The sequence below is a fragment of the Camellia sinensis genome, chromosome 7 (genome assembly GCF_055761805.1).
Source record: "Camellia sinensis isolate YWXY chromosome 7, ASM5576180v1, whole genome shotgun sequence".
Classification (NCBI taxonomy): Eukaryota; Viridiplantae; Streptophyta; class Magnoliopsida; order Ericales; family Theaceae; genus Camellia; species Camellia sinensis.
Window position 1 is genome coordinate 136,181,971 of NC_138967.1, and position 26,932 is coordinate 136,208,902.

A 26,932-nucleotide genomic window follows, 5' to 3' on the forward strand; every position below is an offset into this window, starting at 1 on the left:
TTATTTAAAAATACCATGGTGAATCATTAAATAGATTCTGGACCATTAAATAAATTTGTCTGCCAAATTTTGAATTTTGAATTGGTACATGCTTTGTCATATGTGTGTAATTTCGATACAAGTTCTATCTTTGGGCAACTTTTCCAATTTTTTCTTTCATGTTCCTTCTTTCAGAATTTTATATCTGATCATGAACAGCATTGCATGTGGAGCTGATGTAGGAAGGTGGTGTAAGAGGTGATCTAGATCATTTTCCCAACCAAGCACTTTTATTTGAATGCCGTTCGAGTCCATGGCTAGAATGCCATTTTGGGTGTAAAATTTTGGAGTTTATGCATAATGTGAAGGCAAAAACTCTATTCGAAATTTATATATCATGTAGTTTTGGCAACCATAGCAGTAACAAATTAGATGATGGTATGCAACCCATATGGCATTAGATATTCTGAATGTTTACATAAGAGCCAGATCAATTGTCTTGATATTCTCTTTTGTGGAGTATAAACACATACATATTTATGTTATTTATATTACATGAACTTCTCCAAATGTATTTAGTACCCACGTCAGGCGGTTGACGCAAGTAGGGGTATGAGATGTGTCCAAAATGTGTAGTTGGCCTGGCAAGCATTTTTAGTCATTCAAGTTAACCATAAAACTATGTATAAAACCTACAATGTTCTATGGCACCTGTGAAAATCATTTTATTCTATAAAATGGAATAAGTATATCAAGAAATATAAATTTTTTACCATGTCTTTGTGTCCTTGGACAAGAGATTGGATGAATCGGATGCTTAGGCACATATACCGCCACCCAGTACACATACCAAATTCCATGTAACAATGATTGTTTTCATGGTTTTAAATCCATAGAACATTGATGCTTAAACCATTTGTGCTCTGGTTTGTTTATAAATAACTAATATGCAATTGGGAACTACAATTTTGTAGGGTTTGCCTATCAAAATAGGAGGCTTGTAGGATTCTACTAAGAGGGTACACAGATATGTAACGAGAAATGAGCTTGAAACCAATGTAATGAGCAGGGAAGTGAGGATTGCTTCGGGTCTCAGCTACCTTTAAACATCTCTAATGATGATTGAAAGGCAGCTTAATAACAAAAGAGAAATCACCTTCCTTACCATATATGCTAATTTCGTATTATGAACACATAAATGAAGAGATACAAAATGGGTTACAGCTGATAAAAATTCACCCACGGAAAAAAAAAAAAAAAAAAAACATACTTATAACAAAACAATTATTTTCTTGCAAAACAAACTGACCTAGATATATATCTAAAAAGAAGCAATCAAATTCAAATTTGGAATCACTTGTTTATCACCCAATTGATTCAACTTTGCAAAAACCCCAACCAATGGTGCTGTATTGTAAGTGCAAGCCTCAGTTTGCATGTAGTTCCCTCTTTGATCACTGAAATTGTCTTGACAATCAGGTCCTCCAACTAATGCTCCAACAACATCATTCGGGTTTGGCTCCTTTCTACTGTACCAATTGTCATACCCTTGGGTGCACCCAATGAACCCTTTGTTCTCTCTGTAGGACACGATCGATGCACCCCTGTGGTGCATCCTTGTGGGGTATTTAGTACCATATCCCACTAGGTAGCTCATGTTCATGGGGTTGGACCCCAAAATGTAGTCCACTTGAGCTTTGGCTAGGTCGAAGAGCTCTTCTGGCCTAACCACTCCTCCGTGGCAGGTGAGCTTCTGGTTTGAACTTTTGAGGAAGTCTGAGTATACGGTGAGAAGGAATGCGGCCGAGGATACGTATTGCATGTTGTTCCATTGCCGGATGAATAAAAGGCCTCCTGGAGTGCGATCAACGTTGTTGGTACCGTTGTTTTTGTTGAGGCATGAGCAGATGTAGTGCTCGGCTTTTGACTGGTATTGGTCTAGGATGTATTTGTGCTTCTTCGGCTTGTCCTCCATTAGCAACTGAAAATTAACAAACGGGGGTGATGCAAGAAAATGAGGGGAACCACATGGATTAATTGAAAAGAATAAGAGAGAAGAAAAATGACAAATGACTATTTATTCAAAAATAAAATAAAATAAAATTGAGAACGACTATGTCACGCTGAAACCGATGACATGTTAACGTTGCATTGGGAACACACGCCGATCAACCAATGTAGTGCCAACACATGGTCGGCTTCATTTAAAGCATTTTAAGTAATGCACTAAAGTAACGGGCAAAATCTAAATATACGGCAAGACATTTCCAAAAATCAACTCTAATGATCTATCATTTCTCTTACCTAATTATAATATTTGATAAAATTTGGCAAAGTTCTCTCTACTTCTTTCATTATAGAATCTACAAATATTATTTTTAAACCAGTGTGTGTGACAACAAATAGGAAATAATATTACATTATTGAATTAGAATTACCCCCATTATAATAGTTTTGTATTGTATGTCGGAATTTAGTTTTGATATTATTATTTTAGACATTTATTATTTAATTTTGGAAAACTATTAGATGACTAGCTGAGATGATATAGAAGGTTTTTCCCTTCTCATTGTTTATTATGGGTTAATTATATATAAAAAAATTTAATTATTAATGAATATCACTTTACCACTCTCATTTATGAACCCGTATATTATAATCATGTTAACTATAAAAAATGTAGAGGCCATATTCAAAAGAAGTTCTTTTTATACAATTTTAATAATTAAAGAAAGTCAATATTTACAACATTATAGATAGGAAAAAGACTTAGACCCCCTTTTCCACCCCCATTCCCTTGATCCCCTCTATCTCTCGTTGGACAGGTTTTTTTTTTTTTTTTTTTGTCCTTCTCCTTCAATCACCATCCGCCACGTGTGTGTGGGGGTGGTGGGGGAGGGTGATTAGAGGGAGTCTCTATCAAAGCCCTTATAAATAAAGCAATAAAATGATCGGCGCTGCTTGAGGGCCCGAATTTCGGGGCTCGAATGCCCCGAAATTTCCACTTTAGGTAAAAAAAAAAAAAAAAAAAAAGGAAAAAAGAAAGAAAAAAAGAAAACAGTTTCTAAAAATGGAAATTAGGGGCATTAGGGGCAAATTTTTTAGGGCCACCAATCATTTTCCTAAAATGATGGGGTTGGCAGACTGATCGGATTTGAGGGTATTGTTTCTCGTTAGAGCCTACCACGGGTCCAGTTTTGATAATCTGAATCGTTTAATGTGTAAAATTCGTCGAGTACTATATGCCTGTAAAAAATCACGTTGATTGGATATCGATAGCTATTTTATCGGAGCAAATTTTCGTCAATTGTTTATTTTTTCACTATCCATTTTTTATTATACAAAACTGATTTGATCATGTAACTATCGATATCCGATCAATGTGATTTTTTATAAATATATAGTACTCAACAAGTTTTACATATTCAAAGATTCAAATTATCAAAACAAAATCCGTAATAAATCCTTGCAAATTTAGTAATACTTTTTAGCCAAATCTTAAAATGATATATACTAATAATCGAACAGCCCTGGTGTAATTGATATCCATGTGTGTGTGAATGTGATAGGGATGGGATTGAAATCAGTGAGGGACCCTTGGCAGGTGTACAATGTGTACAATTGTCCACTGATACTGTAAATGCAATATATATATATATATATTCACTTTGCCTTCTCACTAAATACTCAGAATTTTTATTAATAATTAATATGTGATCTATATCATTTCAATTTCAACCACTCTTTTACAGTTTGTATAAGTTTCTAAATAAAAATTCTGAACAACAAGTTTTCTCTTTTACGCAAAGACAAATGATGATATATAATTAAAATATTTTGAAAAAATTTTATAATACAAATTTGTTTCTGAAGTGTATCATATGTAAGTTATTATATTTGTAATCTTAACAATCACATCATAATCAACATCATATATGATCATAATCAAAAAATTAAAAAAATTATAACAGAACATATTGTACATTTCACAATTCTCTCTTGTCATTTTTTTTTCATGAGAAAAAGAAATAACTATAACGAAAATATAAATTTCAATCACAAATTAGTCAGGTTAAAAAAAAAAATTTGCTTATTAATAATATTTTTATAAATTCATAATAAAATTTATAACTTTAATTGTTAAAGTTGATAAAACATATCATTAATTTAAAATTATTTTTAAAAATTGTAATTAAGAAAAAAAGTTATTATGATGTTGACCTCATATGACTGTTCTTGATCCTCTTCTTTTTAGATTTCATCATTCACACAAATGGAGACATGAGCGTCGGTCGACCCCCCTCTCTCTCAATTTGATCTTGTTCCATTATTTGTGGAATTTTGTTTTATCACTTTTAATATTAAACAGTGATTTTTGTCTCACCACAAATCTAAGATTCAAATTTAGAGGAAGTTCGTTGGAGAAGAAAAAGCTCCAAGTTTTTTTTATTAAAATAGTTATAAAAAAATAAAATAAATTTTTTAGCTTAATAAAATAAAATATTACATCTAACTTATAATTATTACATTTTTTCTCTTATAAAAATCAAAAAAATCAAAAAACCCATCCCAAATGAAACTTTTTAACTCCATAAAAAAGCCAAAAAGTCAACCTACATCCCAAACGAACCTAAAGTTTTCAATGTTACATCCCTTTAATTTATTACTCCTAAACCACTCCTAATGATGTGGTATTGATGTTAAATTCCACGTGATAGAATATTTGACAAATCAAAATTTAATACTATCATTAGAGATAATTTTTAAAAGTGATAAATTAAATGTCTCAACTAATTTTCTTATTTAACTCATAGTTTGTAGTTCTAAATTACGAGGCCAATCTTATTCTACACTTGTGTCCTCTCAAAATTCGTGGCTACGCTTAAATTACAGTCATAAATAATTTTAATTTATATACATATAAATTGGTTAATTAATCTTTCTTTCTTTTTCCTGTTTGGAATAAGTGAAAAACCAATGCTAGACCGGACTCATTAATTTGTCCTAAGATGAAAAAAAAAACAAAAAAATACATAATATCGCCTATTAATCTTACAATTAAGTGAAGTAAAATATCAAAACTCAAATTTAAAATCTCCTAGATAAAATGTAAGCCACTTACCATATGAATAGACATGTTGTTAACATCACATTACTCCATGATTGATCCATAGTATCCTCACACATGGTGAGGCCTACTCATATGAAGGAGGGCTATAATTCATTAAAGAGATGGTAGTTTTAGCAACCTCCAAGAAATAAAACACCTTATAATCTCCACATCAATTGTCACTTACTTATGGGAAGAGACAATTAGTGCTTTTTTTCTTTGGTCTTCGAGAAAAAGAAAAGTTATTAAGTAATCTGAGAAAATGTCCCAATTAATTTATTATAGGCTAATGTAGTGGAGTTGCATACTTTTGTATTTGAGAAATAATATAACAACAAATCTAAGGACCAAGAATCAAGATATAGAAAATGACTAAAAAATAATATGTGGTATACATTGAATACTTATATGGTAAAAATTACACTTTGAATGAATCTAAATCACATATAATTTTTATATATACATATTTTTTTGTTTCTAAATCCTAATATTATGCATAATATAAGCCGAATCGCGTGATAAATAGAATGAAATAATGCTCTAAAAAACAATTTTCCTTTAAAAAGAGAAATTTATGGTTTCAATTTATGGTTTCAAGGCTAAACAGATGTGGTGTGGCCATGAGGGTCAAGTCCAACAAACAAAGCTTGTTGTGTCTCATCTAATAAATGGTTCAACACCATCCCACAAAAGTTTATTTATCATGTACATAATAGGACACAAAAAAACTGTAACTAGTAGGGCCTCATTTCAGAGTTTATGATGGATCTGCCTTGCCTATAATTTTCAGAATCTTCTGCACCCATAATATCTTCTTGCATCTTCTTTTCCTTTTTTTTTTTTAAAAAAAAAAAAAAAATCCAAATGTAATAATATAAGACATTCTGCAATTCTTTATTTTTAATCAAAACAGTCATTATTATTTTCATAAATTTAAAAATGTTATTAAAACACAATCTTTTTATTTTTTTAATCACAGGCACATATTGTCCCGTCCCATACACATCATTACCAAATATAAATGGCTGGGTGAACTCAATGAAGAAAGGGGAATGGAAGTAAAAATCAACACCAATGACTTGGTCTAGTGCATGAGACATTCCTATTAGACTTGATATTGAGTTTAGAGGATTTATTCTAAGTGGTTGTATATCTTTCTTTTACTTTTTCTTCTTGTGTTTTAGATAAAATAATCATCTATCTCTACGTTATTAATTGTTGATATTGAGTTTAGAGGAATTATTCTAAGTGGTTATATATCTTTTTTTTATTTTTTCTTCTTATGTTTTAAATAAAATAATCACATATCTCTATGTTATTAATGGAATTACGTTGGCCTTACCATATAACTTCTCGTTTGTTTGATTGTTATCATCGTGGTACACAACTTTCTCTTCTCTATTTCCATCCCACTACTTAACCAATCTATAGCTTTAAAAAAAATAAAACAAAAACAAAAGGAAAAAAAAATTAAAAATCATTTTTTAAAATTTTTTAATTTTGGCTGAGCTAAATTAATGACAATAACAGGATCCAAAAAATGTTCAATAAATTGCTAAGCAAAAAATATAATAAATTTGAGACAGCACCATTTAAAGGTGTAGCACATGGGCCTGTGCCCTAAGGATGACCTATTATTTTACCCTATATACCTTAATTAGTCCTCACTTCATCTATCTGTGAACTTTATAAAGTGAAAGTGTCAATTCTAAAGTGGGAATATTATTTCATCTTTGAATAATGGAAAAAAGCAAAAATTCAAAGGAGCTTTTGACAGATTTAGAGAGAGAATAATAGCAATAGAAGCAAATTTGAAGTTTGAAAATGAAGTTCTTGGACACTACTATTATTTTTTTTGAACGCCGAAAGGAGGATACATATATATCTATTATTTCTATCTGCACAGTAAAAAGATTAGAGTATTCCACGCAGTGGTGTAGTCAGAAATTTCACTCAGTGAAATCACTTAGAGGGAGAGAGAGAGTGAACAAATGAAGGAATACATCAATAGTAATACAATAATGGTTGTTAGAGAATGAAACGTTGATGGAGCGAATAAACAAACGAATACTGAACTAAAATTGACACCACTAAATAATGAACAACTCTAAATATATGTGATATATGTGATATTTATCTAGATTTACTGGGATTATTTTGTTAAAATTGACACTACTAAATAATGAATAACTCTAAACACTGGGATATTTTGTTAAAATCCAAAACTATTAGACAAAATTCCATATGTATTTAAACAAAATTTGAAAGTTTAGACACCACTAAACTATACATAGGCCCGCCCCTGATTCCACGCAAGTTTGAAAATGAAGTTATTGGACACTACTACTATGATACATATATATGTACATAGTAAAAAGATTAATTTTGAAAAATATTTTATATTATATAGTTAAGAGTTAAGATTAAATGAGTTAAGATTAAATAAATTTAACGGTTATGAAAAATATTGTTTTAAACAAAATTGAGAGTTAAGATTAAATAAATCTACTGATTAGTATTGTTTTTCAAATAATAACGTGCATTCGGACAAAATAAATTTTGTTTTTTTATTCTTTTTTTTTTTCCCTCAAGACTATACAATTAGATTAATTTAAAACTCTACATCTAGTGAATAATTACTAAATAATTTTCATATTCAACTCGTCCTTTTTATTTATCAAATTATTTAAAAATTTAAATATAAAATTATAAACACATGAGGTTTGTACTTATCACTAATATATGAAAAATGTTTGGTAACTCAAAATTTTGTGGCTTTAATGGCTCAAATATGTCAAAACGACGTCATTTTACATTCATTTATACTCAAAACGACGTCGTTTTGAGTGATTTGAGCCATTTGAACCACAAAATTTTAAGCTACCTAGCATTGCTGCTAATATATATAGCCTTCACGTGGGATATAAATTGACTTTTTAGTTATTTTAGCATGCGCTAAAAAGTCTCATTTGAAATGAATTTTTTTTTACTTTTTTGACTTTTTTGAGAAAAAAAATGAAATAATTATTATTTAAATATGACATTTTATCTTATTATTATTATTTTATTTTTTTTTTGACTATTTTAGCTCAAAAAATTCATGCCAAACATAGCTATAGTTGTGCACACTGTCGTTTAATGGGACATTTTCATCTAAACAGACTATCGTGGTTGATTCTCATTGGTGCATGGTTCCGTAGGTCCCAAGCATGTACCCATCAAAACTGATCACATGGGAGGGTTTCGGTGCAAAAATTAACTAAAAAAAGCAAATTATATCATTAGACTTTACAGTTTAAATGAAATATCATTTTAATTTTTCATAATTTTAATTTAAATAATTTGATTTTTATATTTTTAATTTTGCTACACTATGGTTTTTCATCATTTGTCATTAAAATTTGGAATGAAAAATAAAACTAGAAAGATTAAAGTAAAATTAAAAATAAACTATGAGGACTACTAATGTAACATATTCATTGCACCAGCGGTCTTTATAATTTGTTTTGAATTTCACTTTAATCTCTCTAATTTTGTGTATAATTTTTTTCTATTCAAAATATTAACAACAAGTGATAAATAGATCACGTTATAACAAAATTAAAAACGTAAAAATTGAATTGTTCAAATTGAAATTATAAATACTGAAGTGACACATACTTAAATTAGAGAAACCGGTAGTATAATTTACCCTTAACTTAAACATTTGTTATAATAATTATCTAATTCTATCATACAATCTTAATATTTGATATGTCAGTTTAAATGTTTGCACTTTGCTAGAATATTAAAAAAAAAATGTGATAAAGAATATAACATTATTTTAGAGAGAGAGAGGAAGAGGGTTTAGGTTACCTTAGCAGCCATAATTTGGAGACCAGCGTACTTGACGTCCCAGCTGAACTCCGTAATAGACCAACCAATGCCACCAAAACAATGAGACTTGTCAATTAGGTACTTGAAGTAATAGTCCTCAGCCTCAGCGTTGTCGGTGGCTTTGTAGAGCCACATAGCTCCCCACAACAACTCATCCATGTACCCACTCACCGACGCATAGTAGCTCTTCACCACTTCCACACTCGTGTCATATTTCCCTCTGTACTTGTCCCCAAACTCAAACAACTGACCCCCACCCCCAACAAAAATAAATAAAAAAAAAAACACAAATTAGTATTTATTTAATTTAAAAAAAAACTATTGAAATGATGAAAAAATATTAAATAAACTCTTAGTACAATTTTGTGCTTAGAGCTATGTGATGGGCTTTTAATCAATGAAAAACGTTAACACGAGTCAACCCATAAAATTTTTCGTTATGCTATTGAATGGAACACCATGTGAACAATGACTCGTGATTATGATTCTGTCTATTACATAGTTATAATGGAAGATTACTATTATATATTTAATGGCAATAAAATAGACATATAAATTACTATTACTTCAACTATAACCATATAAATTTCTTACGCTGTGTTTGGTTGGAGGATTTGCGGAGGGATTTGAAAAGGGAAAAGGAAAAGTTAGGTGAAATGAAAGTAAAATATACCTACATTTCACCTAGTTTCACACACTTTTTCCCTTTCCCTTTCCAAATCCCTCCTCAAATCTTCCAACCAAACACAACATAAAGGTAACTTTTTTAATAATCAATGCCGAGATGGATCACCCGATAATTAACCTCCAAAATGACAGACTATTAGGATTTTTTAAAATAGAATTTTATGTTTTGAAAATCATTTTTAAAACAGCACTCATTAGTAGATTTTGGCAAAACAATTATAGAGTTTGAAAAAAGTAACTTGAAAAATGTGAAAATAAAATGTATAGTGAAAATTCAAACTTTATGTAATGTACATTATTTTTTAGCAACTTCACATGTAAGTCAAATTCAAAATAAATCCAAACATACACTTTATTTTTTTAGCAACTTCTACTCCATATTGTTAGTTTTAGTTCAGGTCACACCTAATTGTGCCAAAAATCAAGTGAACTAAGCCACCACCACACCAACTACATCTCTAATTATATTAATTCAAGAGAGTGACTAAAGATTCAAACCTGTTGGGCATGGTGCAATAGCAGGTGAGAATAATGTGGATTAATTTTCTTGAACACAATCGACGCGGCCGCCATTGCTGCCGCCGTCTCTCCAGCAAGATCCGAACCAGGATTGTCCTCGTCGATCTTGTACGCTTGCCGGGACGTTGTCATGTCCTCCGGCCGTTGCCAGCAGTAGTGATCGGTGTCGCCATCACCCACCTAAAAAAATTGAAAAAATTAATATTTTTGCTCAAAACAATTAGTCCCAATTGGCCTATTTATTGATGTACGATATGATTATGTAGTACCTCTGCCCATAACACATTTGGGCTAGTGTGTGCTTTAATGAAATAATCAGTCCCCCATTTTATTGCCTCTAGGGCATGTTCCAACTCCCCGGCCGCCGCAATTAAATCGCCATATTCTATAACACTCCATGATAGCATGGTAACTGTAAATGCCATTGGTAACCCGAACTTGACATGGTCGCCGGCATCATAGTACCCTCCAACCAAATCCACCTAATCAAAAACAAAAAACAAAAAACATGTTCACTATTTAATTTTTTTTTGTAATTTTGTTCTGACTAGTTTTTGAGTAAATGCAAAGCTCCAACATAATTATGCTGTGTTTAGTTAGGAAATTTGAGCAGAGATTAAAAAAAAATAGATAAAATGTGAATAAAATATACTTATATTTCACATAATTTCATATATTTTTTCCCTTTTTCTTTTCAAATCTCTCAACCAACAGACACAGTAATTAAAAGACGAAATGGTGGTTGAGAGAATGATGATAATAATACAGAAGCACTCACGCCTTGTTCGAGGCCGTCGGTGAGGCCGGAGTGGTCGCGCCAAGTGACGCGCTGGTTGTAAGGTAAGCGGCCGGAGCGCTGTGCTTCGAAGTAGAGTAGGCTCTTTGAGAGAGCTTCCGCGTAGTCGAAAGCTCGAGCCGAACTGAAAATGGCATATATGGTGAGTAGAAGAATGGTTTTGTGAACATGTTTAAGGGGTTTTGAGGCACTAAATTGTGAAATTTTATTCATCTTCATCTCCATTGCCTCTTCCCTCCTAAAGAGCTTTAGGAGTGAAGAAGGGTTTGGGAAAAAAACAGAGCTCTCACTAGTACTAATGTGTTTGTTTCTTCAATCTTTGTCTGTCTGTGGCCAAGCACGTGCCCTTTTAAAGCTTCTCATGAGCAGTGAGAGAAATGTGTTCTCTCTCTCTCTCTCTCTAGATCTAAAGAGAAGCGTTACAAAAAGTAATTTTTGTAACGGTTTTTACTTCTTCGCTGGTTTACATATGATATATGATATGCTTTTTGTAGCTGTGTTTGTGGGGGTAAATATTCACCTAGTATGATCGATTACTTTGGCCTTGTTTTGACCTTATTTGAAAAGAGAGTTGGTTTAAAATAATTTATTAAAAAATAAAAAAATATTAAAATAGTTAATAAAATAAAATGTCATATTTAATTTATAATTAATTTTTTTTTTTTACAATCATTAAATTAATTAAAAAAAATCATTCAACTTTCTAAACATAATTTTTTTAGTCAGACTAAAATAATTAAATAGTCAACTTCCCAAACAAAGCTTTTATATTGACTTTTTAAAGGTTAATAAATATATAAGGCACTAGCTTCTCTCCAGTCCCAGATCGGACTGGAGAGTGCTGTTGGGCCTATGGGCAATAGCGGAGGGAGTAAGGAATCGAGAGGTCACGTGCCCTCCAGATATTGGGATTTTTTTTTTTTTTTGGACAAATATAAAGAAAATATTTTAAATAAAAAAAATTATAAAAATATTATTAGAGTGGAATGTTAATGACGTTTTAAAAATTATGAGAATAATAATGGTTGTTTTGACTGAAAATAAAGAGATTACAATAAACCATATTATCTATGAAAATTTTATGAAAATTTTTGAATATAACGGTAATGTCATTATTAGTGACATGAAAGTATAAGTAATCTCACCATAAAGATATGTAATTTATTGGATTGTTAGTTACATTTGACATGTGAGATTCACTCTCTATGTGTTTATTTACTATTAGCAGGTGATATCACATACCAATGATGACGTGGTATTACTATTATATTGAATTTTTAATCAAATTTTGTATAAAAAAAATAATTTATCATTATATATTTTATTTTAAGACTTGTATCCGTATTTTTTTTATGTTGTCCATGGTACACTAGTTACAAATAATATTATTTTTTTGATGTTTTTTGAAATCAATCGTAAAAAGTTGTTAAAATATTTTTGTAAAAATTTTCGACACTGTAATTAATAAGTGTCCACTTTAATTTAATTTTCTAGCTCCGCCACTGCCCATGGGGGCCTACCATGGGTCTCGTTTTGATAATCCGCACCGTTGAATGTGTAGAACTTGTTGAATACTATGGTGCCGTTTGGTAACACTTCGTTTTCAGTTTTCTGTTTATATTTACAAAAATTTAAAAAACTCAAATAAAAATTTGTTTGGTAAAATTTTTGATTTATAAATCAGTGGTCTCAGTTTATAAATTTGGCCAAAAAATGAAAACACAAAAAATGTGTTTCCATTTTGAGTTTTGAGTTTTTTTTTTTTATCACCCAACATTAGCCACCACCCACCACCATTTTCCACCACCGTCTTCCGCTACCACCACCCACCACCCATCCTCCACCACCACTTGCCACCGCCACTCACCACCCACCTGCTACCACTAGCCACCACCCGCCACCACTAGCCACCAGCCACCTGCCACCCACTCGCCACCACCACCCACCCCTCGCCGCCACTACCACCACTACCACCACCACCACCCACCTATCATCCACCCGCCACCACCTACCACCTGCCACTACCATTCACTACCCGCCACTTACTTGCCACCACCACTCACTACCCACCTGCCACCATCATTCACCACCTGCCACCACCAGCCACCTGCCACCCACCCGCCACCACCACCCACCATCACCCTCCCACCCACCCACCCACCTGTTACCACCACCCACCACTCACCACCACCACCACCCACTTGCTACCACTTACCACCCGCCACCGTCACCGTCACCGCCACCGTCATCGTCACCGCCACCGTCATCGTCACCCACCCACCCACCACCATCACCACCTGCCACTACCACCCACCACCACCACCACCACCACCACTCACTCGCTACCACCTACCACCCGCCACCGTCACCCACCCACCCACCACCACCACCGCCACCACCCGCCATCCACTTGCTACCACCACCTACCACCCGCCGCCACCACTATCACTACCCGCCACCCACCACCCACCACCACCCATCACCCGCCACCGTCACCCACCCACTCGCCACCACCCACTACCACCAGCCATCCGCCACCCACCCGCCACCACCACCACCACCACCAACCACCCACTACCGTCACCCACCCACCACCACCCCCACCCGCCATCTACCCGCCACCCACCACCACCCGCCATCGGTCACTCACCACCCACCACCCACCACTTGCCACCTACCCGCCACCCACCACCACCCGCCATCCGCCACCCACCTGCCACCACCACCCACCACCCGCCACCACCACCTCCTACTCACTACCACCCACCACCCGCCACCGTCACCCACCCACCCACCACCACCACCACCACCCACCGCCACCACCCACCGCCACCAGCTACCCACCACCCACCATCACCACTTTCCACCACCGTCTTCCGTCGCCACTTGCCACCACTTGCCATTTCTCACTCTTTTTTATATTTTAAAATTTTTTTAAACATTTTGTCAATTACCAAACGCGTTTGTAGTTTATGTTTTTCTAAAAATAAACAAAAAATAAACAAAAACCAGTTTATAAAATTTTTGTATATATAAACTGAAAACGTAAACGTTACCAAACACACCCTATATGCCTGTAAAAAATAACATTGATCAGATATCGATAGTTATATGATCAAATCAGTTTTGTATAAAAAAAAATGGACGGTTGACAGAAAACTGATCTATTGAGATAGCTATCGATATCCAATCAACGTGATTTTTTATAGGCATATAATACTCAACAAGTTCTACACATTGAATGGTTCGGATTATCAAAAATGAACTTGTGATGGGCCCCCGCGGGCCCAACAGCATCCTCCAGACGGAAGCTAGGCCCAAAATATAATAAGTTTCATAATTTTGACAAATTTTCTTTCAAGTGCTTGTATCCCAATTACTTCATAAAATATTTTTGTATTCTAATAAATCATACCAAATCCTAATTCATGGTATTTTATAAATTATTTTACTCTTACAAATATTTTTTAAACACTTAGCAACTTGGTGATGTAAACATTCACATTAAATAAATTTAACGATATGAATGTTTACATCATAGAACATTCATATTGTCAATGTAAACATTAATGCACTCTTCACCCTATTATTATTAGGGATATTTTGGTAACTATGTTACCAATAAGACTTATTGGAATATAAAAAAATAATTTAGATTAAGTGAAACATAAGTCGGTAAAGATACATTTATAAATAAATGCCCCTATATTGAACTCTCGGAAGTTTTTAATTCCTATAACACTTAATTCATTTTTTATAAAAAAAATTCGTTAGTGATATAGAAAAATAATAATAATATCATATCTTTTACACTGAAATATTTATTTTTCTATTTTTATTATTGTAATTTCACATTATTTACATTAATTTTGGTTGATTTAGGCTTACTAGAAGAAAAGTGAATATAGTTATGCCAAAATATAAGATCACTTGTATTTTCTTCATAATTCAGGGTAGGTGGTGATTTAGTCTTCATAATATAGTTATGCCAATATATAAGTTCATAGTTCACCAAAAAATCTTTTTTGATATTTTATGTTATGGTAGTAGTTAAGTTAGTGGTGATATTTTTTTATTAATGACATTGCACAAGTTTTGAATCCATTAGTCTTGCCCTTATAGTTTACGCAATGAACTCATTAGTGAACTTTATGTGATCTAGAAAGTAAAATAAGTTAATTACACAAAGATTTTTTCAATTATTAATGAATATTATTATTTTACTCTTCTCATTTATAAACTTGTATATTTTGATTTTATTAACTATAAATGACATCAGTTTTACCTCTTTATAAGGTGATATTTGCATGATTTTTATAAGTGAAGACCTTATATGCATTTCACTAGCTGGTTAAAAGGTTTTACTTATTCGCTTAAATTTCAATTTCTTACTAATTATAAGGAAATAAAATGTAGTGACAGGGATGTCAAACACAACTTTAAAGTTGCTACATTAGCTTGGGATAGAGTCCCAGGAGAAAAAAAGTTAATAGATTATTTTTAGAGCAATGTTCTACAAATTATCAATCAACACATTCCGTATTATCTTTTAAAATAATAATACAAAAATAATAAGTCTTTTAAATAAAAAAATATATATATTATTTTTTATCATATTTACTTCGCTTTTGATTTGTATTTATTTAATAAATATTTCTTATATGTACATATATATAACTCTAATAATAAAAATATTTAGGTGATCAATGGATTAATTGCAGGATTCTATGTTGCTAATATGCCGGTAGTTTAAAAAAATAAATCATCCAGTTCATGATGCACTAATTAGTTTTTATTTTATTTGTTTGTTTGTTTGTTTTTTTTTTTTCTTTTTTTTTTTTTTGGTTACAGGAAAATCCTCCCTACCTTTTCACAGGTCCAAGGCAGCGCCCCTTGCAGAGATCACTAGGGTGTCCTGTTAGCTGTTCCGAGCAAGGAGACTATAACTTGGGAACTTGCCCCGACCTCCCAAGACAAGCTCCGTTTAAGTCAGGATTCGCATAGCGGGAAAGCATTGAACCCACACCAAGTGTTGATTAGACAACTTAAAGTCTAACCTCTTAACCAACTGTGCCCAGGAGATTCACCCAGGAGAAGGGAATTGAACCTGTAACCACTACTTTTATTTGTTTGTTTATGATATCTAAGTCCGATGTTTCCATTGGAGAGATTGGATTGGTACACCTCTATGAGTGCAAATGTAGAATAAAAAAACGTTTCACTTGAGAAGAGAAGAATTGTTATGCAAACAGAGGGTGCCAGCTTGCTTAGTTGGTAGAATGTCTTGGTATATAGCCCCTATGGGTTGAGAATAGATTAATTAATTTTTTTAAAGATAAATATGATAAAATGAATAAGTTATAATTATTAAATTAATTAATTATTAAATTAATTCATTTTATTATAAATGATATATACGAAAATTTTACAAAATAAACAATTTTGATAATCAAAACGCTACTTGTAATGGGCTCCACATACCTCTTAAATTTTCTCAAATTCAACTTTAAACTTGAGATAAACCAACCTACCATATATTACTAAAGACTTAGGATTGATGAGCCTTAACTGGGGATAATATGGGTAGGGACAGCATAATTATTTTATATTACTTATGAAACATCTGAAATTTTTTAAGGTATAATTACTATAAGGTCTTATTAATCATATTTATATTGACAAGTCCAGAGTATTTTATTTTTATTTTTTTATGTATTTGCTTTTCATTTTGATCATGAATTTTTGTTTTTTTTTGACTTTTTAGATGTGTGTTGTATTTGTAAAATAATCATTTGGTATTGGTAATAATACTAAGAAATTTATTAAAGTAATAAATAGTTGAAATATTTTGACTTTTGTTTATGAATTTTGATTAATTTTTAGTTTATTGGTGCTAGATTGTATGGAAATATTATGTGAGAAGTATAATTAAGGGACTTATGCATAGGTCATAATAAGTGGACTTATCCAATAGGTCTTATGATAATTAACGACATTTTTCATCAAACGCTATTAAAAAAAGTCACTAATTGTTAATTTTTAACAACAGTTAAAAAAATTTGTTACAAAAAATGTCACTAATTATAAGTTTTAGCGATTGTTTAAAAAAATTATCACAAAAAAATCATTAATTTTCAACTTTCAGCGACAATTTGAAAAATTCGCCATAGAAAAACATCATTAATTGTAAGTTTTAGCAACAATTTATAAAAATCATGACAAAAAAAGTCACTAATTGTCAATTTTTAGCTACATGCAAAAAATCGTTACAAAAAATTACTTTTAGCGACGATTTTACTAGAAGTTATTTTCAATAGGACTTGATAAAAATTAAGTTTAATTATTAAGACCTATTAATAATTTACCCTAATTAAAAATATTTTTATAATGAAAAATTTATCACTTAAAGCTAAAGTAAAACTTTTTAATAAATAAGTTCAGTTCATAGGACTGCTTCGTAACTATCCCTCTTAATGAGGGTCACATTGTGTATGAAACTCTCATTGAAATAAGAATTTGATGAGAGTAAGATGTAATCAACTTTATTCTTATATTTTGAAAAATTATTTTCTGTGACTTAAACATGCACCATGATACACATTAATGACAAATCTTATCATTGGATTAAGTATTCTTTAATCTGGAATAATTTATGAATATGTAGAATATTTATTTTTGCGATACAGTGACGGTAGATGGAAGTAATAGGAGAAGGGACAAACCTAGTGTAATAAATAGAGATATGAATCTTCTTAACTTGACTAATGAAATAGACTTAAATAGAGTCGAGTGGAGAAGAATGATTCATGTAATTGATCCCATTTACTTTCGTTTAAAATATTTATTTACTTTTCTTTTATTGAAATTCCTTTTATTAGATTAATTTGAAAATAAATTAATATGATATAAAATTTTGGATAGACATTTCTTATAACTATGTACATGATGATGCCAAATAATAATCTCCACCATTTGTGCCACCCCATGACAAAGTACACAAATTCTCTATTTTTCCATATGTTCTCTTCAAAAAAAGTGCCATCTAAACAAATATCTTCAAATCCAAATCTAAGAAAAAAACTCACATGTCCAATGAAGTGGACCAATCTTAGTTCTTAACAAATCATTCAAGAAATGACAAGAAGTTCCAGAACAAGAAGTAGCATGATAATTGTTTTCTAAATTTTCATTCATGCATAAAAATAGTATTTAATTAAGATGATAATAGGTCCACAGCCTATCAATTAAAAGCCAAATTAAATGGCTAATCAATGCTATGTCAGTCCAGTTGTGCTTTAACTAACTGTGATTTAACTTCTTATAGAAAACATGAAAACCATGATCTAAGCTTTGCTTCCAATTCCATTGGCTACACCTTTTTTTTTCATGAACACTCCATTATTTGATTTATAGACAAATTATACTAAATTTCTCTAAAATTTAAAATAACACATTAAATTTTATAATTTTGACATAATTATATCAAGGGTTTGGTTAACTATGTTAGATAATGTCTCAATGGGACCACATAATTAAATGTGGTGTTATCATTTATAAGAAGCCTACAATTTAAGTGATTCAATTTAGTTAATAGGCTTAAGGGTATATGTGTTATGGACCTAATGTGTAGATACTAGTTGTATAATTTCTATTTCTATGAGGGGCAGAAATAGAAATTAAAACATATTGGTTAAAGTTGGTTTTCATTCCTTTTGAACTTCCACAACCTTTCAGTTTTGAAAACCAATAAATAGAAATTAAAACCAATAATGGTTAAAGTTGGTTTTCATGCCTTTTGAACTTCCACAACCTTTCAGTTTTGAAAACCAATTACAACCTTTAAAAGGTTATGGTCCCTATTCCTTCCCAAGTGAAAAGAAAAAGGTTTGTTTTCTAAATCCTCTCAAGGAAAAACATAAGGCACCAAAGGGAAAAGGATTAGAAGGCAATAACATAATCAATAACAAATAGTTCATTGATAATCACGCTTCCGTTTAACCGTTCATCAATGGATTCAAGTATGTCATTTTGTCTTGATTTCTTGATAATACACATGGTAAATGATCTAAAGTATAAGGTTTATGTTCTGAAATCAATGGATTCAGGTTTGTCATTTTGTTTTGATTTCTTGATAATACACATGGTAAATGATCCAAAGTGTAAGGTTTATGTTCTGAAATTTATGTTAACAAACTAGTGTCCTAAAAACATTGGTTAACAATATTTAAAATGATTGTGCATTACATATTGCACACACACCCATATATTGGCCCTGTTTGGTAGAACTTATTTCTAGCTTATTTTAGCTTTTAGTTTAATTTAAGCTATTTTGATGTGTTTGATTCAGCTTAACAATACAGCTTATAGCTTTTTGTAAGTAAAAAATCAACTTATTCTTTGAGTGGGGGATGAGAAGCTTAATTTATAAGTAGAAAATCAGCTTATGTTCACAGTTATAAGCTATAAGCTGTTAAGTTATAAACTATAATCACTTTCTCACCGTTCTACCAAACGGGGCCATTATGTGCAAACATTTTAAACTTTTTATCAAATGCCCTAAAGGCACTTATTGGCAAAACCTTTATATTAATATCTCTCTTTAATATAATTAAATGAACTCAAATTAATTTGAACAGTGTGAAAATACACATCGGCTCCATTTTTACTGTCGACCGGCCTATACCAAGGCAAGGGAAGAGATAGCTGCCTTTTTACCCGAAAAAATAAAGAAAAATGCTTGGGAGCACTAATTAGTGCTCCCACTAATTAGGTGGCAGTGGGTCCCGTCATTAATGATGTGATGTTTTGGTCTTGGAGTTGTGTTTTTTTTTTTTTTTTTTACTTTTTTAATGCATTAGTGCTATCAGTGGTGATGTTTTTAATGGGATGAATCATTGTTGAAAAATAAAAGATAAAAAGACGGAAGAGACAAGTATTTATATGGATTGAGTTTGTCCCTAATTTGGACTGTACTAGTTTAGTACGAACTTATGAATTTATCACTAGCCTTCACTTTGATTATTTGATGTATTCATCTTATAGGTTCCTTTATATAGATCACTCATAAATAAATTAAATTGATCTGATAATCGTAATTATATTATTTCAGACTTGTTTTAAAAAATAAACAAAAAAACATGAATTTTGAAATAGAATATTCATTTTTTCAAGACAAATCGTAATAAATCATGTGATTATCAAATTAATAATTTTTTAATTGATTTACACATAAAAAATTAAAAGTTAAATAAAAATATTATTAAAATATATGTCCAATAAGACTTTTTTATGGGTAAATTACACTAATTTCCTCCAAAGTTCAGAGAAAATATAATAAGTTTTATAAGTTTAACATAATTACGCTGGATTTTTTTAAAAATTTTAGTTCACATAACACTGCACCCTCTATTTTCATCATTAATTCTTTTGTCATATAAAAAAAAATATTTTCATATTTTTTACGCTAAATTATATATTTTTATCTTATTTATATTTATATTTTCACAATATTATCTTTTATTTTATTTATATTTTTTTTGAGAAGCATTCCACTTCATAATAATTGATCTAATGATAGTGTGTAACCCACATCCACCTGATAAGCAAATAACAGCCACAGGATTACTCTTCATTGCACCAATCAACTCCAAGATTTGATGGTCCCACTATATATACAGTATATCATATCATAATCATGATCTCTCTGAGTTTAGGACATCATAATTACCTTCTCGTGCTTTGAAAAACAAGTTTCCCATTGATAATTACACCATAATTTTCAACAAAGTAAATCGATCGTGCACCTAAAAAGTTGAAACAGCTTTGCTTTTACACAACACAAGCCATTAGTCTTACATTGATGCATTTTGGTAATTGTTTAGTTTTTTTTTATTATTATTATTTTTCATTTTTATTATTTTAGACATCTCTTACAAAAGTAGTTATATTTTTTAATTTATTTTTTTAGTGATTTTTAACAAAAGTACATTATTTATTAGCTTAATTAAAAGATATGTATTATGAGCCAACAATTTGGAATGGGGCACTAATAATCCATTACGCTGCGTTTGGTTGGGAGATTTAGAAAGAGAAAGAAAAAAGATAGGTGAAATGAGAATAAAATATACTTACATTTCACTTAATTTTATACACTTTTTTCCTTTTCATTTCCAAATCCCTCATCAAATCTCCCAACTAAACATATCATTACTGTCTTGATTTATGTTAGGTAAACTCTAACAAGTGTTTTGAGGCATTGTGTAATATTAAAATTTAGGATAAATTACAAATACACTTTGTGAGACTTACTTAAAATATGAATTGCTCTCTCATTGTTAGAATTTTTTATTTAACAGAATTAATAGAAAAAATAAAATTTCTAACTACTTTCCTATACAACTATAAAATTACCTGAATTTTTAATTAAACTATATTTTTGATATCATTAAAAATAGTTAATTGGCTTAATTTAGAAACGTGAATGGGTGGGATGTAATTTAGAGAATCATAGGGGACGATTTATATTTTAAATAAATCTTAAGGGGTATATATATAATTTATCCTAGAATTTATATATAAAATGTTTTGAAAATGATTAAAAAAAAGTTTCAAAATCAATAAAATATTTTAAATTTTAGTAAAAAATACTTTGTATTCTTCAAATTTTATTTTTCTTGTGCTTCTAGAATATTTGTTCCTAACACCTTTTTTTAGTTTATCTATGTTTGGTAAAAAAAAAAGAGTAAGTGAGAGAGGGTCGATGAGCATGGTTGATTACTTCCGTGTATTTGATTAGAGGTGTAAGAAAAATCGGTAGGATTGAATTGACCTCTGAAGATTGATCAAAATTTTGATTTTTATTAATAAAAATTTCATACTATATGATTTGTTTCAATTCTAAAAAAATTTACATCAATCAATACCAACCTACAAATTGTATTGAAATATTTTTATATTATGATTCTTTGACTATTAGAAAATACCAATAACACACATTTTTTAATAAAATTTAGGGAACAAGACATTTATTAAACAATCTTCACTATTTCTCTTCATTTGTTCCCAATGCAAAATTATACACACTTTCTATAAAATCTTTTAAAATCTCATATGAATCTCTTCTTTACACTAAGGCTCCATTTGTTTAGGTGATATTTTTGATATTTTTTAGTATTTGATATACAACAATGATACATTCCTCTAAATTAATGAGCTCTAATGACATAGAAAGTAAAAAAAAAAACGTATATGGATAGCAAATGTTTTCTACTTTTATAAGGTAAAAAACATTTTTCAAACTAAAATTTTATCAATGCCACAGCACTACCACCACCACCCTCACCTCTATCACCACGGCCACTACCATTACCATCGTTGCTATCGCGACCACTGCCACCCCACCACCATGTCACCAAACATAGAAAAATATTTCCCATCCAAATAAACATAACGGAAAATGAAAAGCCGGCAAAACAAAGCTGCAGTTGGCTTGGTTTTTTTACTAGAAAGTCTCTTTTTAGTAACTTGTTTAGCCATAAATTATATGAAAATACTTGTAGTTCAATAACTCTTATATGTTTCAAATTATATTATAAGAAATCACTTTTTTTTTTTTTTAAAGTTAGATATTCTTTTATGATATATATATATATATATTTTTTGTATCATAAATATTTTAAAATTCATAACTTTCAAACATATATGTGCCAGCCTACACAACTCATCCGAGGCATTTGTGCCGTTACATGGTCTTCGTTTGTGAAAGTTATCACTGTATTAGTAATAAATATCAGTGATAAAAATTATTCAATTAATACAATTATGATAAATGAGTTAATAAACTCGATTTAATATATAGGAGAAATTACAAAAAATAGATAAATAAAAAATTTCATAGTTTGATCATTATAACAAAATAATCTTAAATTTTTTATTTTGTCAATTTAAACCCCTAAACTTTAAATTTGGTTTCAATCTAAACCATTAGATTATTTTTGTCAAGTAAAACTGACGGAAAAAGCATATTTTTGCCTTTGTTTGGAATGTAGGTTGATTTTTAAATTTTTTAACTTTTTGTTTATTTTAGTCTGGGGCTAAAAAGTCTCATTGGGATGAACTTTTTGACTTTTTCAGCTTTTGTGAGAGAAAAAATAAAATGATTATAATTTAGATGCAACATTTTATCTTATTAATTTTTTAGCCTATTTTATCTTTTTGTGAATAGCCAAAAAAGTTTATGCCAAACATAGCCAAATCATTAACCTCAACATAGGTGTACATAAAATATTTAAAATATTATTTTTTATCGAGTTTAATGATTTTTTTTTAATCTATTTTACTTAACGAAATAGGTAAATAATTTAAATTAAAAATAAATTTAAAATTTATTTTATTATAAATGTCAAACCTTAAAAAAAAAATTGTGATTTATTCTAATATATATATATATATATATATATGATAATTTTAGCGTTACTCTGTAAAAAGTGCCACTAGTGACCTCTGAGCATACGCACCTCTATTTTGGATGGTGAGTGGCCCTGAAAAAAGGGAGGAAGGGGTGATTTGCCGATAGATCGGAGGCACCGACTTGTGGTGGACACCTACCTTGTTCCCAGGCCCACGATGCGGTGATTAAATCATGCATGGGTTGACGCACCCCCTTCCAAAAAAAAAAAATTATAAATTAGTGGGACAGTAAAAAAATAAATTTTGTTTTGTAATTTTGACATATAAGTAGCACTTGCAATTATGCATACAAAAAATTTATACCACTATAAAAAATAAATATATTTTTTTATTGTACCACTTATTTGTAATTTTTTTAAAAAGAAAATCTTATAACCACGGTACAAAATGTGTTGTTATATACACTAGAGGTTGATGTATATATGATGCGTGTGTAACTATATATAATTTAATAACAAAGAAGATGAATAAAAATTGTTTGTAAAATTTTAAACGTATAAATTAATTTTCTCATGACAATGTCTTTCTAATTGACTTGATTGAAGAAGTTTCCTACACTAAGTCCAGTGTTTACTTTATATAATATAGAAATAGATGGATAGACAGATAATAGTTTTTTCCTAATTCACAATAGTGATAGACTTTATCTTTGTGATCTAAATCATTCAATTTATAAGTTTATATGTATAGATCATGCATAAAAAAATTTAAATTTCTTCACTAATTGTTGTCACATGATTTATCACATTTGTTTGATTTACAAAAAATAAAAATAAAAAAATAAATGGTTTGTTTTAGAACTTATATTTGTTTTTGTTTTTGTTTTTGTTTTTTGTTTTTTGTTTTTTTTTTTCAAATGTAATGAAACGATGTACTTATAATTATGGAACAATTTGAATTTTTTATTTTTATTTGTATGATTTATGCACATAAACCTATAAAACCAACGCAAGTTAAGACCCGTGGTCCGCAATTTGACAAAGACTCATGGTTCGGTCCATAGCTTTTTTTTTCTTCTTCTTTTTTATTTATTTATAATAATTATAGAATTATGTGCAAGAGTGTATAGTATTTTGATTCGTCTGACATGTGGGTTTGGGCAAGATTGGAATTATTTTAGTCACAAAAAGATAAAATAAAATTTTTGATTTAATAAAATAAATTGTCATATTTAAATTATAATTATTTTATTTTTCTTTCACAAAAGTAAAAAAAATTAAAAAATTCATCCCAAATAGTTAAAAAGTCAAAAAACTAAAAAATCAACCCACATTCCAAACCAACCCTTAATATGTTTGGTGTAATTTATTATAAAATAAAAATTAATAATTAAAATAAATAAATAAAAAAAATATGACTGTGTTTGGTTTGTCTTTGAAATCATGATTTTAAAGCAAAATTTTCACATCATTTTTCAAAATTTATAACCAAATACACAATCAAAATTACTCAAAACTCAATTAAAAAATTAATTTCAAAATTCATAATCAAACACATAACTCAAAACTCAATTCAAACTCTTTTCAAAATTCAAAACCAAACTCTTTTCAAAACTCTATTTTAAAAGAAAAAATTCAAAAAAATAATTTTTTATTTTGTTTTTTAAAATTATTTTTAGAATCATGATTTGACTGTGGAGTCTTGTTTTGAGTTATAAGTTTTGAAAAAAAAAGAAAATTTGTTTGGTTATGAGTTTTGAAAAGAGTTTTGAGTTGTATTTTGGGTTTTGAGTTGTATTTTGAAATTTTTTGGATTTTTTTTTAAATTTAAAAATGTTCTTAATTTTAGTTTTTTAGGGAAAATATTTTATATTTTAAATATTTATTTATTTATTTTAATGTGCACTATGTGTTGTATTTTTTTAATATTAAAAAAAATAAAAATTATTTTTTTATTTTAAATATATAATTTTTATTTTAAATATTTTTTTATTATTTTATTTTATTTTATAGATATATTTTTAAATATTTTAATTTTTGTGTTATGTGTAGGTTATGATTTCAATATAGAGTTTTGAAAGTAGTGTGAAATTTCGAATTATGTGTTTGTTTATGAGTTTTAAAAATAATTTTTGAATTGAGTTATGTATTTGGTTACGATTTGAGTATGAAATTATGTTTTGAGTTTAAAATATTAAAATTAAAAATTAAAATATTTACACAATAAAATAAAATGTTTAAAATAAAAATATTTAAATAAAAATTATATATTTAAAATAAAAAATAAGATTTTCTTAAACATTTTTTAATATTTTAAAAAAATAAATTCAAAAATTTCAAAATACAACTCAAAATTCAAAAACTCGAAACTCAAAATACAACTCAAAACTCTTTTCAAAACTCAAAACTCAAATCTCTTTTCAAAATTCAAAATTCAAAAAAAAATTTCAAAACATTTTTCAAAACTCATAAACGAACAAATTTTCTATTTTCAAAACTGAAATCATAATTCCACATTCAAATCACAACTCCAAAAAGAGAATCACAATCCCAAAACTAAACCAAGCGCAATAAAGTTTATTTAAACTGTTATCCCAGATAGGCAACCCAAGAGGGGGGGTGAATTGGGTTATTAAAAAATTTCACAATATTAAAAATAACACAATATTCAGAATTTTAATAAATAAAAAAAAACAGAATAATAATTATCAATATAAAAGTAGAAGAGATAGAGAGAGAAAATCAAACACTGCGATTTATAGTGGTTCGGCACGCCAGGCCTACGTCCACTCCCCAAGGAACCTCCTTGAGAATTTCTTTACTATCAATTGAATAAATACACCACCAAGCTTGTGGATTTGGCACAGGACTTACTCTTATCTATTGAGCCTCACTCAACAATAAATGCCTTACCCTTACAAAATCTCTCACAAAAATAAGGAATAAGAATAAGTGGTAATTGAACCCACTTTTACAATAATTCTCTCACAAAGAGTAGATATGAAAGTGTAAGAACAAAAGCTAGACTTAGATCTGAAAGTGAAAGAGCAGAATACTCAGAATTTTGGAGCTCACAGAAATATTTTCTCTTCAAGTTCTTGATTTTTTCTCCACATCCAACACCTCTATTTATACACAAAAAAATATACCCGTTGGACACTCCTTGCTGACGTCATGGCTTACATAAGCACGCTCCTGACGTCATCGCTTACATAAGCACGCTCCTGATGTCATCGCTTACATAAGCAGGCTCTTGATGTCATTGCTTACATAAGCACACTCCTTAAATTTAAATAGTCAGCAAATGATAAGAATTAAAAAGATAAAAATAAGATTGATTTTTTCTTCTTGTTTTTTTTTTCAAACATGGAGCCACCGTTTTTGTAGACAATTTAATACAAAGTTCACAACTTTCAAACAAACAAATAATTTTCTCCATCTAGTTTATAATATATATATATATATATATACACACATATACATAACTCCATCTTGTTCTTCTTGTTTAATTATAATATGATATAATTAATGTAGTGTAAAAAATTTAATAGCGCACGT

The 26,932-nt window shown here is 29.9% G+C and overlaps 1 protein-coding gene across 1 annotated transcript; it reads right to left on the reverse strand.

Moving 5' to 3' along the window:
• Positions 1–1,117: 1,117 nt before the first annotated feature.
• On the reverse strand, positions 1,118–11,438 carry GH9B8 (glycosyl hydrolase 9B8). Its single transcript, XM_028217427.2, has 5 exons — positions 10,950–11,438; positions 10,441–10,653; positions 10,151–10,351; positions 8,945–9,211; positions 1,118–1,960 (listed from the first exon to the last, which is right to left on the reverse strand). The coding sequence occupies exons 1-5, from the start codon at positions 11,190–11,192 to the stop codon at positions 1,301–1,303; spliced, it is 1,584 nt and encodes a 527-aa protein (XP_028073228.2). The 5' UTR covers positions 11,193–11,438; the 3' UTR covers positions 1,118–1,300.
• Positions 11,439–26,932: the final 15,494 nt, after the last annotated feature.

What these genes read in the sequence shown, in the direction of transcription:
- GH9B8 (XM_028217427.2), bottom strand. Translation starts at nt 11,192, where the DNA reads ATGGAGATGAAGATGAATAAAATTTCACAATTTAGTGCCTCAAAACCC. An exon ending in CCGACGGCCTCGAACAAGGC is followed by an intron (nt 10,654 to 10,949) that starts GTGAGTGCTTCT and finishes GTTTTTGATTAG; the next exon opens with GTGGATTTGGTTGGAGGGTA. An exon ending in CAAATGTGTTATGGGCAGAG is followed by an intron (nt 10,352 to 10,440) that starts GTACTACATAAT and finishes CAATTTTTTTAG; the next exon opens with GTGGGTGATGGCGACACCGA.